Source organism: Scomber scombrus, chromosome 15 (assembly GCF_963691925.1).
Source record: "Scomber scombrus chromosome 15, fScoSco1.1, whole genome shotgun sequence".
NCBI classification, from domain to species: Eukaryota; Metazoa; Chordata; class Actinopteri; order Scombriformes; family Scombridae; genus Scomber; species Scomber scombrus.
In genome coordinates this window covers 7,687,149-7,702,631 of record NC_084984.1, presented here as the reverse complement: position 1 = coordinate 7,702,631, position 15,483 = coordinate 7,687,149, and the positions used below count along the sequence as shown (strand labels likewise).

Genomic DNA, 15,483 nt, shown 5'->3' with positions numbered 1-15,483 from the left:
AAAAGGACTGTGTTTTTGTTGTCCAGGTCAAAAGTTTGGATTTCAGGTGATATTGATTCGGGGTCTGGAAACTCCCCAAATTCGTAATCTAGTCAGTATGTTTTGTTCTTCATATTGTGAGCAAATCCTCTTCAAAAACATATCAACAACTATAAAAGTGGTGAACCATTTCTTCTCATCCTCTCTGCATCTCTCATCTTATATAGTTCTTACATACTTATTTACTAAAACTATATTAAACTGAGAAAGAAATATTCCTACACCAGTCTACAACTGAGATTTAACCAAGAAAATGTTTTTTAATGCAGTATTTTGAGTTGGCTGTGATAACTGGAATTGCAAACTATTTAATACTATATTGACTTATGCACTGGATATATGATTCTCAAACTTGTCAAATGTGAAACCCTTTTGAAGTCATGGTATAAATGAATATAAATCACTGCAGTTTGGTTTTTTAATCTTTTTCATTCAATATTACATCTAGTTAATTCTCATTTTGGATGGTATGGATGGAGAAATTATGAAAATATGCAGTTAAAATGATGAGACATTATTCTTCAGGGGCCAAGAACTACATGACTTGAAACTTAATCCAGTGAACCAACGTGGCGAGACAGTTGGGACGGCACACAAAAGTGAACAAACACTCCTAATATTGCAGTGTTGACTTTATTTTAGTACATACACACTGTTTACACACAAGGCCAAAGGTAATTTACTGGGTTTTATTTTTTATTTTAAGAGTATTTTTTATTATTTGGAGACAATTTGATAATATCTGTGTTTCTAGGATTATGCAATCATTCAGGCAGGTTTACAGGAAAGCAATGCAAATATTTAAAGAGTCTCTTTTTTGGGGGGACTGTTGTAACACGTTGACAAGATTACCTCCACAGTGCATTTAGGTAATCATGCAAGATTGGGACATTCAGTGGCAAGAATTCAGCCACGTACACACACACTGTGACTGCCAGCATCACAGATGTTTGGAAAAGTGTCGCGGCCGCTGATTGCTGCACATGCTCAACAAATCTGTGCCGAGTGTAGAGTGTAGAGCTGTGCTGAAATGCAACATTTTCTCCACAAGATGGCAACATTGAACAGATAACAGGAGTATTCACTATACTGTGTGTCCATGTATTACATTTCCATGCTGTTTATGTATGTAGATTGCATGCATATATCGGCTATAGGAACAGTATATACTGCATGCGTTCTATTCTGTCTCTGATATGTGACACAGATATTAAAATGAGCCTTGCACAATGCACAGGAAGTTTTAAAGCTGTTGCACCTAATGATCTGTCATGTGATCTGTGAAGCTTTTGCTGAGTCTGCAGTACTCTGTTCTTCAAAAGGAGCGAGGGGAGTGTGTATAAATGACAAAAAAAAAGTGGGGCAAGCAGAACATTTGGCAGTGTAAACAGATAAAAGCAATTTGAAATTTTACGGTAGACATGATTTATAAGGACTCTGATCAAATTAGCTAATCATTCATGGACACAGAAGTGTGGTAGTGTTGAGAGGCAGCAAACTGTTTTACAACTGAAAAAGTAAAACTGATGTTAAATTCCAGTATAATCAGCACACTGACAAATATTTTCTGCTGACTTAAATAAACACAGTCGGACTATTCCCTGTTGTCTCCAGAGTCAATCTGGGGGCTGCCCTGTCGTGGGTTCTTCCCCTGTATCTGTGAGCAGAGCTGGGGTAGACTAGGGGCTATGTGGTCATGGCCCGCTGGAGAGGCACAAATATGTGCTGAAGTCACCGCTTTTACAAGGTTCGGCAGTTTCCTCCCAGTTTTCTCAGGAAACCAGAGGGTAGGTAAGGTGCTTGGCCAATATTTCTTCTGACTAGAAAGACTTCCTGTTTTTTGGAGAGTAGGTTAGAGCTGTGTGGAAATACTTGTGGAACAGCCTATCACCCACTTTTACTGTAACTTGCACTCATGCCATTGAATCTTGTCACCATGCCCAACAGAATATGATTACGTTGCTTTCTGAATTACCACTTACAATACTTTTTTTATGTCGTACTTTTACAGATATGGTCAAAAACTGAGTTAAAAGACCAGAGAGGATAAAATCTAAGACATACCTCAATTATGGACTGGAGATAAGTGGCTATCTTAGGTTCTGGCTGTGGTGGCAGCTAGTTCCAGGATTCACGCCCTAAATGCTTGATGTTTGGATTGTGGCCTTCCTGTTATAAACCAAGGAAAGGACACTTCCCATTAGTCTTTGTCAGCATTCTATCATAAAAATAAATCCTCTAATGTGTAACATCTTTGATGACCTGTGGCATCTGTAGTCTGTCTCTTGAAAAGGGCGTTTCATGCTTTTCCTTTACAAGAAACCCTACTGCCCTCATACACCCTTTTAAAAAAAAAACATGAGTAGCATTATATATGTCCTTCTATGCAAGACTGCGATTGCATTAGGAGTGTCATTGATTTGAACAGACAATGAATCACTTTCAGAGGAACAGGGAACTATGATTATAACCAAACGTCATCCAACAGTGATATTGGGCCAGAGAGACATGTCACTGCAAGAAAACTATTGACAATCTCCAAATTTTACTCATGACTGGTAAATATGTACTGCTATCCTTGATTTTTTTTTTCAACAGTATTTGAATATTGTGTTGATGCAGTTCTGCCTCTACTGTATGTTCTATTGCTGTGCAGATAAATGAATTTCTTCTGTTGTTCTGCAAGTACAACTAAATTCTGAAATGTTTATGTAAAAGACTGTTTATGTAAAAGATCATCTGTACATTTCAGTTGCTGGTCATCGAGAGGAAAAACAGGCGCTCAGCTAGTCAATAATCTGGTTTCTGAGGGGCTCATCTCCTAAAAAACCAGCTTCTGTCAGCAGTACACAGAATACAAAGCCAGGAAGGACATCCTTCCTCTGTCTTTTCTCTCTCTTCTTTTATCAGTTCTCAACCTACTGTACATCTCTTTAATGTTAGACAAAATCATATTTTTCAGGACTATATATAACTTTATATACTGTATTTGACATATAGGATTAGGATCCTGTGACATCTGTCCCCAGGCGGCTCTCGTGTGGTTTGGCTCTGTGATGTTCCAGGGTTTACAGCACCAACAGGTCTAGGCTTACGGTGGCAGATTTACCATCTAATAACTCAAAAACGTAAGGTTCAAGATAGAATATATTGTCATTCTCTCCATATACAATCATCAATATACAGGGGAGCGAAATACTCATGTGACCCTGTAAGAATATCTGTGAGCAATTATCTTTTTCCTTGAACAGTGAGTGTGGACTCTCTCCTCCCTTCTGAGACGCAGTCAGAATCGGATAATTTCATGTTATGATCTATTTAAGAGACATAAAGCTAAGCAGCAACTGTTGACTTTCTCTCTAAAATATTGGATTTTATTTTTTAGTTATACTTGGCTCTTTTGAGGTGTGAAGACCAGGTCTTCCTATTTCGGTTTTCAGACAGCCACAATCAATCAAGCTCTATTTGTATAGCACTTTCGCACAGGTTAGTGCAATTCAAAGTGCTTCACAGATGATAATAATAGGACAGAACAAATGTAGACAGTACAAACAAAGACTAATGCACTTGTGACGAAAGAACATTGGCACAATGGACCACTTTTATCGAGCTGAGTTTTATTTTCCTAACTGTCTCACTCAGAAGCTCCAAGGCAATTTTCAAGACTCAAACTTGAGTCTTTGAGCTAATGTCTTGCCTTTTTGTATTATGAGGGATTCGGTGATGTATAAAAATGTATAATAGACAATGGAGTTGGACATGCAATATATTGGTAAAAAATAATGAGGATACTAACAGGCAGCTGCAACCCACTTCTCAAACACATTAATGGACAAGCTTTTAGCAGAACATTTTAGCAGAAATTGCAAACAGCAGAGCAAGCATTTGTTTATGATAAAAGCTGTGGGGTGTTAATCTGGAAGCATCAATCATTTAAAAGTTGTCTGCCATGTATATTATAATCCACTGCGAGGTGATGGCTCACTATCCTAATGAAAACACACACATTTACAGAAGTGAAACGCACCAGAAAAAAAGAACCACATTTACATCACTACTCATGTCAGTGCAGATGTCTGTGTTGGTGTTTATTCTAGTTTTGTCGCTACAACATATGGTTGATTTCTTTCCATAATCATTCCTTTTTTCATGCATTTTCTGTTGAAGATGTTTGACTTCATCGACTTTTAAACTGTGGCTATCCCCTGTTTATAATAACCACCCAGTTATTCTCTCAGTTATCCCAAATAGGCATCTATTGATCCCTCTGCAAACATTCAACAAAACACTTCCTGTGTGACAGAGGATTTTCTTTCCTGGGAATGTCGTAACTGGCACTCAAGCTGCTCAGAACAGCAAATATGAAAACAGTCATTATACGGATGAATCACTTTACGGTATCAACAGCAAAATAGACATTTATTCTGCAATGAGACCAGTACATGGCAAAGGAAGTGTCGCTCTTTCAAAAAAATGTGCTGTGTTAGCAACAATGAAGCTTTCCTCTCTAGGTCAGGCTCCTCTTCCCCCCCCCCCCCCCCCTCTCTCTCTCTCTCTCTCTCTCTCTCTCGCTCTCTCTCTCTCACATACTACATTTCATGATATGATGCTAAATGTACATAAAGTAGCTACAGGTAGGACTGACTCATGGTTTTCCAGTTACGTGTGGTAGAGGCAACATCTGCTTCAAATGCTGAACAATCCATTCTTAACTGCTTCATATCATGTCATGTCATCTGCAGGAGCCAGTCATCGTCACACAATGGAACAATAGAAAACAATATGTTTCAAATTACATGTATCATATTTTTTGTAATAAACCCAAAAACTGTTACTGTTTTGAATTAATGATAAATCTGGTTCTTACTTTTTTAAGGCAGTATTTGAAGGTTTGGAGGCAGCTCCTTACTTGAAGGGTGATTGATGAGGTTAGAGATTAATAATAAGGGACACTGTAAACCTTTTGTGTCACTCTCTTACACCTGTCATTTTGCCAGAAGTATAGCCTATTTTGTCCAAATGCAGTGGTAGAAGAATTATTCAGATCCTTTACTTATGCAAAGTAGAAATCCTGTAATCTACAAATACTCGAAGTAAAAGTCCTGAATTCAAAATGTAACCTAAGTATTATCAGCAAAATGTACTTCAAGTAGAAATACTCAGCAGGCAGACTGCCTTCTTTTAGAGTGTTATCAATATTACATTGTTTGTTTTTAGCACTAACAAATACATGTAAGAGCATTTTAATAATGTAATATATCAATGTAAAGCCAATTTAGAGACTTTGGGTATATTTATAGTAATAGTACTGCATGCTATTATATTATATAAGTGCATCATGTGTTTTTTTAATAATAATGATAGTATTCTTTATTTATATAGAACCTTTCACACAAAATGCATAAGAGATTTTTAGAATATTAAGAATATTTTGTGTAAAAGTGGCAGATAAATGTAGTGGATTAATATGTAGAATAGGCTAATTCCCTCTGAAATGTAGTGGAGAAACATGAAATGGAAAAAAAGTCAAGTAAAAGTACCTCAAATGTGTACTTAAGTACATTTAGGCAACTTGGTTACATTCTACCACTTTCTAAAATCCACATAAAAAGACTACCTGTAGCTTCACTGATCATTAAAAAAGCCTGTGTGTTTTAATTAAGTGTAGTACCAACACATTGTATCCAAATCTACTTTCTCATAAGACCAACAAATGTACGGTTTATCATCATGACCCACTTCCATCCTACTGTTGCGAGCCAGATGACCGCTGGTGTTATTTTCCTCCACGTGAAGAGGACCGCCCCTCTCCCCAGCACAAATCTGCAGCCACTTAGGTCTGTCCGTCAGTCAGTGAAGGGTTAAACTGGGAGTTTGCAGCAGTCTCTCCTTTCTGTCCACGGCATTTAGCGGAAAACATCTGACTGCTGCTCGTTTTCCCGAAGCTGTGTTTGATTTTTTTTCTACTCATTTTGCGCCAGAGCCGCAGAGGCATCACAGGAACAAAAAAATCACTGTTTGTACAGCAAGGATTTCAACATCTCTCTGCGCCCTTTCTCACAGGTACGTAATGTTTCCATCTATGCATTAATTAACGGTGTACATGTAGTCGTACCAAAACGGTGTTATTTGAGTCAGCCTGTAACAGACACAATATAAAAGTGCTAGAAAGTTGTTCTTCAGTCTAAAACAAACTTCAAATCAATTGTTTTTCCCCCATAAACTGTTGCGGTACATCACTTTGGAAGGTTAATTAAATGTTTGGTTTAATTTGTGACCCATTGTTTGGTCATTTTCTACCTCAATTGTTTGGATAACACCACTTAAATTCACTTTTCTACTATGTAAGTTTTCTTTCCAGATTACTGCCTCCTCTAGCTGCAAGCCAATTGACATAACATCTTTTAAAATCTTGATAATAGATGACTTTAAAGACGTTTTTAACATCCTACATCTTCCATCCACACAGATATCCTGGTTTTAGTGCAAAACCTTTTTGTATGAAAGTGTTTGCATGCCCTCAGTGTTCACAGTGGGCCTGTGGTATTTCACCATCTCATTCACTTGCAGACTGAGTCATTCCCTGATTTCCTCCAGATGTGCAGTAGTTTACGTTTCCTGACGGCCCAGGATTGTGACATTTCTGCCCTTGCACTGCAGTTATTTTGCTGACAAATATGAATTTGCGCTTGTACTCTGTGGCTCTGTATCTTATTTGTGTTGTGACACTAGTGGATGGTTGTAGAAAGTTGTATGATTTCTTCTTCTTCCATCATTTGGACTGGTAGCTGTGACTGCCTTTTGAGTCAGTTGTTAAAATGTAATCCTTTTACACAAATGTGCAATGAACAGCTGACATTTCACCCTTTTTTCATTAGCCTCTCCTCCATCTAGTGGGACTCTGACACCACTGAACAAGTGCAATCATGTGTCACGCTCGTTTAAATGGTGCATCATCAACAAGTCTTTAGGATTATGTCTTGTTTTTCTGTGCTTCCTCACAAAGTAACCAAAAACAGCATGTGTTTCTGTGTCTTAGAGGAATTTAAATGTCACCACGGGGAACCAAACATACTAGATCTTGCCCTGCTTATGTCCTTGACTTCAAAACTGATACTGGTGAAAGAAATTACGTTTTTTTTATTGTTTTACAGCTACACAGTAGCTCTTGTGATACAAGCCTCATCCTCTCAGCGTTATGCAACTGAAATCATTTCAGCAATAAGGAATGTGTGGATTTAAGTCCAATTTAGCAGCTGCTACTTTGTATACATCTCTGTAGAGCCTGCTTTTGACAGTCTGATATGGTCAGCTGTGATTCATGAAGAGGTAACCATTGGCACAAAGCTAGTATGCACTCAGTGACCTGATAGCTCGCGTCTGTTATCTCATCCTGTATAGCTCTCATTTCCTCTACAAATAAAACAAATCAGAAGCCTGATTATTTAATCATAAACTATAACTCTGTACGTTTTTGATATTCTTATGTCTTTCGATGGAATTAATTACATAATGACTCAGGTGCATTTAGGATTTCACCCTCAGTCCACATCATCAATACATTAAGTGTTTTACTGACTGCTAGAGAGTGAGAAGATTATGGGTAAATAATCATTGCTGGGCATCACGAGATATTTTGCTCTGCTAGCGTAAGATTAACCGCAGGTAATTGCTCAACCTTTGCCCGCTTTCAACCTTTGGTCTCTTCTATGGTGCTCACAACCTCTTCACAGTCGTATTCCAGCTAGTGTAGCCTGTGGAACTGGGCCTAAAGGTATGTATGTCCCACACTGAGCAATATTTATGTTGGATTACTCTGGTTGTGCAGAGCAGGATACTTTTAATGGCTTTTTCTTGTTTGTTTGGGTTGTTGTGATTTGGGATGTGCCTGTTGCTGCTTTATTTTGATTGATTGATTAATTAGGAGAATGAAATGATGAGGAGTTGTGCAGTTGGTGTTGTTCTTTGCCTTGTGTCTCCTGCACAGTAAATGCAGAGGTATTCAGGAAATATGTCCACTATGTTGGCAGAGAAATTAATGATGATGCTATTGTTCATATGCAGATACCCCTGACAAGTGTGTTGCTTCTGTGCCACTCTTAGCACGGCTGTCTGATTTTGGATGGGATGATTGTCTGTCTGACAAATCACATGATGTGACAGCATGATTATAAAATTTCCTTATGGATCTGCTCTGTTCTTCAATATCTCCTAAGTCAACATCCTTGAAAATATAAAGTTCAAATGCAGAACAGTAGATTTGAAAAGTGGTGACTGTGAGCAGGACCTTTTTTATCTTTAAGATAATTAATTCCTAACTTTTTTATAGGACTGAACCCCTGACACAGCATGTGTAAAGCAAGGTTAAAGTGTGTTTTCTGCGTTCTTGTCCTCACGAGGATATGACGTTTTTTATGGGTCATATGTCTTGATATGCGTCTTCATTCTCTGAACCGTGTTCCTCTGGCTGTAAATGTTTACAGTGGCTCGTTAAAAGGAATATGATTGTTTATGATGCACAAAAAAATCATTTCAGCAGCTAGTTACAAAAACCTTTCTGGATGTTAAATTTTATTTGTGGCCCTTTACAGTCCAATATCTAGTTTGCAGTCTCAACAGGAAAGAGTACGTATTAACCTTTCATCTCCTTCTCCTTTTCGCCTCCCACCCCCCCACACACACTACTTCACTTTTTCTTCAACAGACAAATCAGAAAAGCATGTGTGGGTGTTAAGAGTCATCTGCTTGGTTGCCCTCGCTGCCCCTGAACACGGAGCTGCCGTCTGCTTTACCCCTGACTGTCCACTCGTCCAGTGAGGCTCACTCCACACCATGTCTGCAGAGGTGGAGAACAGCGTGGCTGTCCCTGCTGACCCCAGCATCCCATCCCCATCTGCAGTCTCGACCCCCAACACTCCTCCCACCTCCCCTATAACATCCAAGGTCCCATTCAAGAAAGAGAAGAAGAAAGGTGAGTAATGATCTCAATCATGCCTTGATCAAGACATTTGATTGGTTATCCATTTTAACGATGATGGGACAAATCTTTTTTTTTTTTTTTTTTTTTTTTTTTTACAGTACTAGAGAAAACAGATGAGTACCTGCTGGGCAGGTTTCAAGGGGACGGTGTGAGATACAAGGCCAAGCTTATTGGCATTGATGATGTTCCAGAGGCCAGAGGAGACAAGATGTGTCAGGACTCCATGATGAAACTTAAGGTGCAGCATCAGACTGTGGACTTCTAACTTTATTTTTCATAAATAAAAGATATTTATAAAGGGAATGACCATTTTAAATATGGTATCTGTATTGTAATGTTTTTCAAGCAATAATTCATTAATAGAAATGTGTGGGGGGAACTGAGAACACACAATCAAGCACAGTTGTTTCTGTTAGAGGTCAGCTGCAGTTCAAAATTATGTGTCATGACTTGACAGGCGCTTTTAAGTCTGATTAAATCGACAGCCTTCCACATGTACACAATATTTGCACTGAAAGTGTCCTGACTACAGGGGGCGACGATGAGCACACACTTAACAGACATTAGCTTTAAATAATTAGTTGTGTTTTATTTACCTAATACAGATATGGAATATATAACGGTATGTATTGTTTATTTCACTCCAGGGTATGGCTGTAGCTGCTCGGTCTCAAGGCAAACACAAACAGAGGATTTGGGTGAACATTTCCATGTCGGGAATCAAGATCATTGACGAGAAATCGGGAGTGAGTTTCTCTGTTTCCGTGCATTACTTTAACATGCATCAGATTGTATTTGTCTCTGCTAATAAAAACACTGTCCTTGTCACTCAGGTGATCGAACATGAGCACGTGGTGAATAAAATCTCCTTCATCGCCAGAGATGTAACAGATAACAGGGCGTTTGGATATGTGTGCGGAGCAGAAGGGCAGCATCAGTTCTTTGCCATAAAGACTGCACAACAGGTAACTCATAAAAAAACAAACACAAGTTCATACATTCACACTCTGCCACAAGCAGACAAACTGGAAATACCATAAAAATGCATGAACAACAAAGACTAAAGTGCTGTATTTTCTTCACCATACAGGCGGAGCCACTGGTCGTTGATCTGAAAGATCTCTTCCAGGTCATCTTCAACTTGAGGAAGAAAGAAGCAGAGGCGTCCCAGAAGGTAACTGGTGCAGAAGTAGAGCTACAGCGATTAATTGATTAGTTGCCAACTATTAAATTAATCATCATCTACTTTGCTAATTGAATAATTGTTTGGAGTCATTTTTAAAAAGGAACATTTCCAAAATCTCTGGTTCCAGCTTCTCAACTGTGAATATTTTCACAATATTTTTTGTCTTCTCTGACAGTAAACTAAATGTCTTTTTGGTCATGGACTGTTGGATGGGACAAAAGATCACATTTTAGGATGTCAATCAATTAGCTTAGAAAATAATCAACAGATTAATATTTAATGAAAATAATTCTTAGTTGCAGCCCTACTCAAAAACATGTGACTTCAAACTGGAAAAGTGGGGTTGTTTTTTTTCGAAAGTTAGACACTGAGTCATTTTTTTCTTAAAGTAAATGAAAAGCATTTGGTGTGGTTGTTTGGCAGGCTGACTGGGTCTATGTACCTCCTGAGTGTCAACACTGCCTCTCTGTGTTCTTTCAATGAATCACATCTTCAGACATTCCACTGAAATGATGTGGAATGACACACGTCTTTCTAAATTAGGAAAATAACTCAGCCTTCCTCTGTTTACAGGGTGAAAATGGCAGCGCTGTAGTTGAGGTAAGAACTTGGAAGCGCTTGTTTTCCTAAAATAGTTTCTTCCCTGTAACCCTTTCTTTAGCCGTCTGTTTTTTCAATTTTGTTTTCAGAATGGAGGCGATGCTTTGTTAACTGTGGACGGTGGAGTAAAAACATCTCAAGTAAGAATAACTGCTCTGTTGTGTTTGCAACTTAACATGAAGTAAACTATCACTTATTCATAGTAGTTACATAAGTACAGTAAGTTTCTGTTTCTTTCTGACATCCAGCCAGTGGAGCAGCTTGACCTTTTTGGAGCAATGTCGACCCCTCCAGACATCCAGGCTCCGAATGTAAGTGTGTTTCCAAAGTGTAAAATGTACCCTTCATCTGGGTCACATTGTTGAATTATATTTAGTCGACGAAGTGTCGCAGGGTATATACAGTATTATATTTAACATTATATATCTTCATAATCAAGTTACAGTATACAGCATGTACCAAACCATGTTTAAAAAATATGACCCTCAGATCTGATATATTGTGGTTGTAAGAAACAAAATGGCTCCACTGAATAACGTCAGCCTTCACAAATCATTCCATGTGTGTGAACTCAATTCTAAAAAGAGCACTATTTTTGGGTTTAATTATTAGTTTTGATCACACTCTATACATTAAATTGTAGACATAAGACTTAGACTTGAATCAAATGTATCTTTTAAGAATTGAGTTTATGCTTCTTGCTTACCAATCTCATTGTCATCAAACCTTTTTAAAGCTGCTACAAGTAGAACCTTTGAAAGAGATTTATGTCGACTTGGTGACACCTGGAGTCTTGTACTAGTAGTGTTTTAAATCACTGTTGTTGAGTTTCATGTCAAGATTGTTTGACTTTTTTAAACTCGCTCTGTGTTGCTTAAAGTAAGAAATTCATTTTCCAAGTTGTAAGAGGGACTCTGGACTGTGATTCACCATCAAGTTTAATATGGCACTGATATTTGAAGTACATATTTTACAGGTAGCAGCTTTAAATAGTCATGTCCTTTCACACCATGTGATTCATTTTTTCATTTTGTTAACAAATATGTTGATCTCCTTCTGCAGAATTGATTTATAAATCTCTTTTTCTCTCCCACTGTCCCTCTCATGTTAACCAGGACTCTAATGATATTCTCTTGCTGGACTTTTCTGCTGAAGTTGACAGCAATCAAAATTGCATAAAGGGAAACTCCTTTGTAACTTCCTGTGCCCCTGACCCTGGGGCATCTCCCCAAACAGAGAATCCCTTTTCCTCAACATTTGGCTACTTTCCAACACCAGACAGTGACCCTTTCAGAGATGACCCCCTTTCTAAATCACCCGTTCGGTTAGCACCCGATAATTCACAGATTCCCCTTAGCACCACCAATCACCTAATCAGCACTGCTGCCTACACCAATAAGACAATTATTAATGGTGGTTTGAATGGAGACTCTGAACACCTCAGTCAGCAGATAAATGGGTTATCAAGTAAGACAATGATCCTGGCTCTTAGTAACGGCCAGTGGCCACTAGGAGGCATAATATCTCAGGGCAACACAATAACCATGATGGACGGGAATGATTCTGGAGCAGTTCTATCAACCAAAAACCCATTTTTTGATTCCCCTTTGAAAACTGCCCCTGTCTCTAATGGCCTAACTCCTCACCCACAACCCCAAGTGACTCATAGCAAGGATTCAGTTGTCATAAACCCACCTCCGCAGAGCTCTAAGGCTGGACGAGGTCGAAGGAGCGCAAAGGTGAAATTCAGTAGCTAGATGACTCACAGTAGTGTTGCATGTGTGATGCCTGAAAATGGGTTTTATGCACATTTTCCAGAGCCTAATTGGTTGCTAACATCTCCCTTTCTGAGCATTTATGAGTTATGCGCTGACGTCTTGACAGTGTATGCTAGAAAAGGTTGCACTGGGTTTAGATAAGACACAAGGCCTGTAATTTATACTTGCAGTTAAAGCCTGTTGTTTGGGTTGGTTCAGTCTTTATGCATGCACTGGTGGTCACATGCTTCTCTAACTGCCTTGTATAAATCTCACTTTGTCTGTGTTGCTGTGCACTTGTCACTGTCATCTCTGCTCATAATCTATTTTCTGATGTTCATGCTTCCGTGAATAAAGCACTGGTAAGTGGCAAAGCATGCATATTGTCCAGGTAAATAGTATTTATCTCTGAAATACATAATTATAGTGAATCATTTATGGCTGTTGGTAGGCCTAAATGTTGGCTTAATCATAATTTCAAAAGTATTGTGTGGTTTATGTATAAAATTAGGTCATCGTGTTTGCACTGTACTTCATATTTTTGTTTTATTTTCTGCAAATAGTCTACAGCAAGTGACCTGTTTGGAGCAGAGCTGTTTGCTGCTCCTGGTCCTGAGGGGTCATCTGTTCCAGCTGACCTTTTCAACAATACACCTGCCAGCTCTGTTCCCTCCTCCATAGCTGCTCTGGGTAATACACAATAGGGGAATATTGTCTCTTATGCAAGTCTTAAGATGTTTTTTAAGTTTTTATATTTCTTTTTAAATTTTGATATTTTTTGTCATATTCAGGCAATCTTCAGTTAGGTCCTCCAGCCACCACCGGTATCCCTGCAGCAGGCATGTGGGGAGCCCCCGCTGCTGCACCATCAATGTACCACATGCCAGGAATGACAGCTCCAGGTCTTAGGCCCGCCTACCCGCAGCCATCTGCCTTTGGAGGTCTACCCATACCACCCACAGCCTGGGGCCAGCAAATGCCACCTCAGTTTGGTGCCCCACCTATGTCCCCACCCCACCTCCAGTGGGGCCCGACTTCGCCAACCGGGCCACCTGCTCCAGGTTGGGGTCAGCCCGCCTCAACCAATCCTTTCCAGTCTGGCCCGTTTGCTGCAATGGGTGACCAGCAAGGTCCGTCACGCCCTCCTCCTCGGCCACCTGCAAAGGATGCCCCTCCAAAGGTAGAGAACAGTGCCTTCACAGCTTTGGATCCCCTTGGAGATAAAGAGAAGAAGATTGGAAAGGACATGTTCAAGGACTTCCAGATTGCCAAACCACCTGCCATCCCAGCGAGGAAAGGGGAGCAAGGTTCCAACTCTGCTCCGGTTCCCAGCGGCAACGAAGCGGGGGCATTTGATCAGTACTTCTCCAATAAAGTAGGCCTGGTTCAGGATGTTGCCGATCATGATGACTTTGATATCACTCAAATGTCAGCAACTGTTAACGGTAAACCAACTGCAGAAAGACACCACAGGTCAAAAGTTTGTGTACATGCCAAATTGTGTCTTCTATTGTAATGTGTCTGTTTGGATTTTCCTAAAAACAGCTCCTGCCCCAAGTTTGAACCCTGGCCTTCTCGATGTCGCCTTCTCTTCTGCTCCCATCACAAACAATTCAGCACCAGCCCAAGGACAAGGCCTCAATCAAGACATGTTCGATAACGCATTTGGGACCCCGAATTCTGATCTGTTTGGAGCGCCGCCTGTAGCTATGGTAAAGAGATTCACATGTAGAATCATATTGGGACCCTATCAAGAACCGCAATGATTATCATTTGTAATTTTCCCCTTTTTTTCCCTCAATCTAATAGCAGAGTGCTCCCGTTGCTCAGAGCTCAACAGCTGCTTTTGGCGATCCTTTTGGAAATCCCTTTGCTTGACCACAACCTTGTCCACAAGTAAGTATTCTGTTCATATTTGCTTATTCCTTAACTGACTCCATCTATTCAGGATAACGATGACTTTCAATGGTTTTCTCTTGTGCCCTCACAGTTGAAAATGAAGTAAATGGAGAAAATGGAGATCAAATACCATCATTGGGGACAAGCTGCTGCAACGTGTGCTAGACAATCCAAATGATGAACTCTTCTAACTCTTGTCCTTGACCCGCCATTCTTTTACACCTCCACCTCTGATGTTTTTTTTCTGTCTGATTGGTAGTTCCCTTTTTCTGAAGACCACTGATCTAAGAAGTAAATGTTATGTCATGATCTGCTGAGGAAAGAAACATGCTTGTGATAGAAGACACGTCCAAAGAGGGTCACTGCTGATGCTGTCTGTATTAAAGAAATAAAATAATTAAATGAACACTGCATGGTGTTGATCAGCCCATTGGTTTTTATTTGGTATTGTTTCAAACTGTGTTTGTGAATGAACAGTGTGCCATGTAGTGGGGGTTCAAATCAAATGTCAGAGAGGTGTTAATGTTAGAGTTGGTGACATGTTCTGGTACGACTCTAAAAAATGTTCCAGTACTGATCAATAGGACTCAGACTATTTATTGTTTGCTATCTAGCACGAAATTCAATTTTAATTGTTACAGTATCATATTATTAAACAAATAAATAAAAATAATGGGTACAGTTTGGAGAGTACAAACAAAAAGCTGAATCATAATAACTTTTAATTCACTTTAATCAAAGTGTAGTTATCAGCAGTGGAAGAAGTATTGAAGCCCTTAAGTAAAAGTAGTCTATTAACATCAAGAGTACATTACAAGTAGAAGTCATGCAGTCTAAATTTAACTGAAGTAAACATATTAAGTATAAGTAGCAAGTACTCTTTAAAGAATTGGAGAATTGCCCCTCTCTGGATAATTATACATTCAGTTTTGTAGTTTGTTGAGGTGGAGCTAAAATTAAAAAGTTAAATACTTCTTATATCACAGGGGCGTTTGATTATTGACAATGCATCATATCTAATA

The 15,483-nt window shown here is 39.2% G+C and overlaps 1 protein-coding gene across 2 annotated transcripts; it reads left to right on the top strand.

The window, feature by feature from the left end:
* Positions 1 to 5,773: 5,773 nt before the first annotated feature.
* Positions 5,774 to 14,874, top strand: dab2 (DAB adaptor protein 2). 2 transcript variants are annotated; one of them, XM_062434720.1, is made up of 15 exons: positions 5,774 to 6,102; positions 8,744 to 9,010; positions 9,118 to 9,257; positions 9,667 to 9,765; positions 9,853 to 9,984; positions 10,110 to 10,193; positions 10,779 to 10,805; positions 10,895 to 10,945; positions 11,054 to 11,116; positions 11,921 to 12,544; positions 13,126 to 13,252; positions 13,354 to 14,007; positions 14,108 to 14,274; positions 14,372 to 14,458; positions 14,553 to 14,874. In XM_062434720.1, the coding sequence occupies exons 2-14, from the start codon at positions 8,872 to 8,874 to the stop codon at positions 14,438 to 14,440; spliced, it is 2,376 nt and encodes a 791-aa protein (XP_062290704.1). In that variant the 5' UTR covers positions 5,774 to 6,102; positions 8,744 to 8,871; the 3' UTR covers positions 14,441 to 14,458; positions 14,553 to 14,874. The 2 variants fall into 2 exon arrangements, with proteins under 2 accessions (XP_062290704.1, XP_062290705.1); XM_062434721.1 differs by lacking the exon at positions 11,921 to 12,544 and having other exon boundaries at positions 5,787 to 6,102.
* The last annotated feature ends 609 nt before the right edge of the window (positions 14,875 to 15,483 follow it).

What these genes read in the sequence shown, in the direction of transcription:
- dab2 (XM_062434720.1), top strand. Translation starts at nt 8,872, where the DNA reads ATGTCTGCAGAGGTGGAGAACAGCGTGGCTGTCCCTGCTGACCCCAGC. An exon ending in GAGGTCGAAGGAGCGCAAAG is followed by an intron (nt 12,545 to 13,125) that starts GTGAAATTCAGT and finishes TTCTGCAAATAG; the next exon opens with TCTACAGCAAGTGACCTGTT. An exon ending in GAGCGCCGCCTGTAGCTATG is followed by an intron (nt 14,275 to 14,371) that starts GTAAAGAGATTC and finishes TCAATCTAATAG; the next exon opens with CAGAGTGCTCCCGTTGCTCA.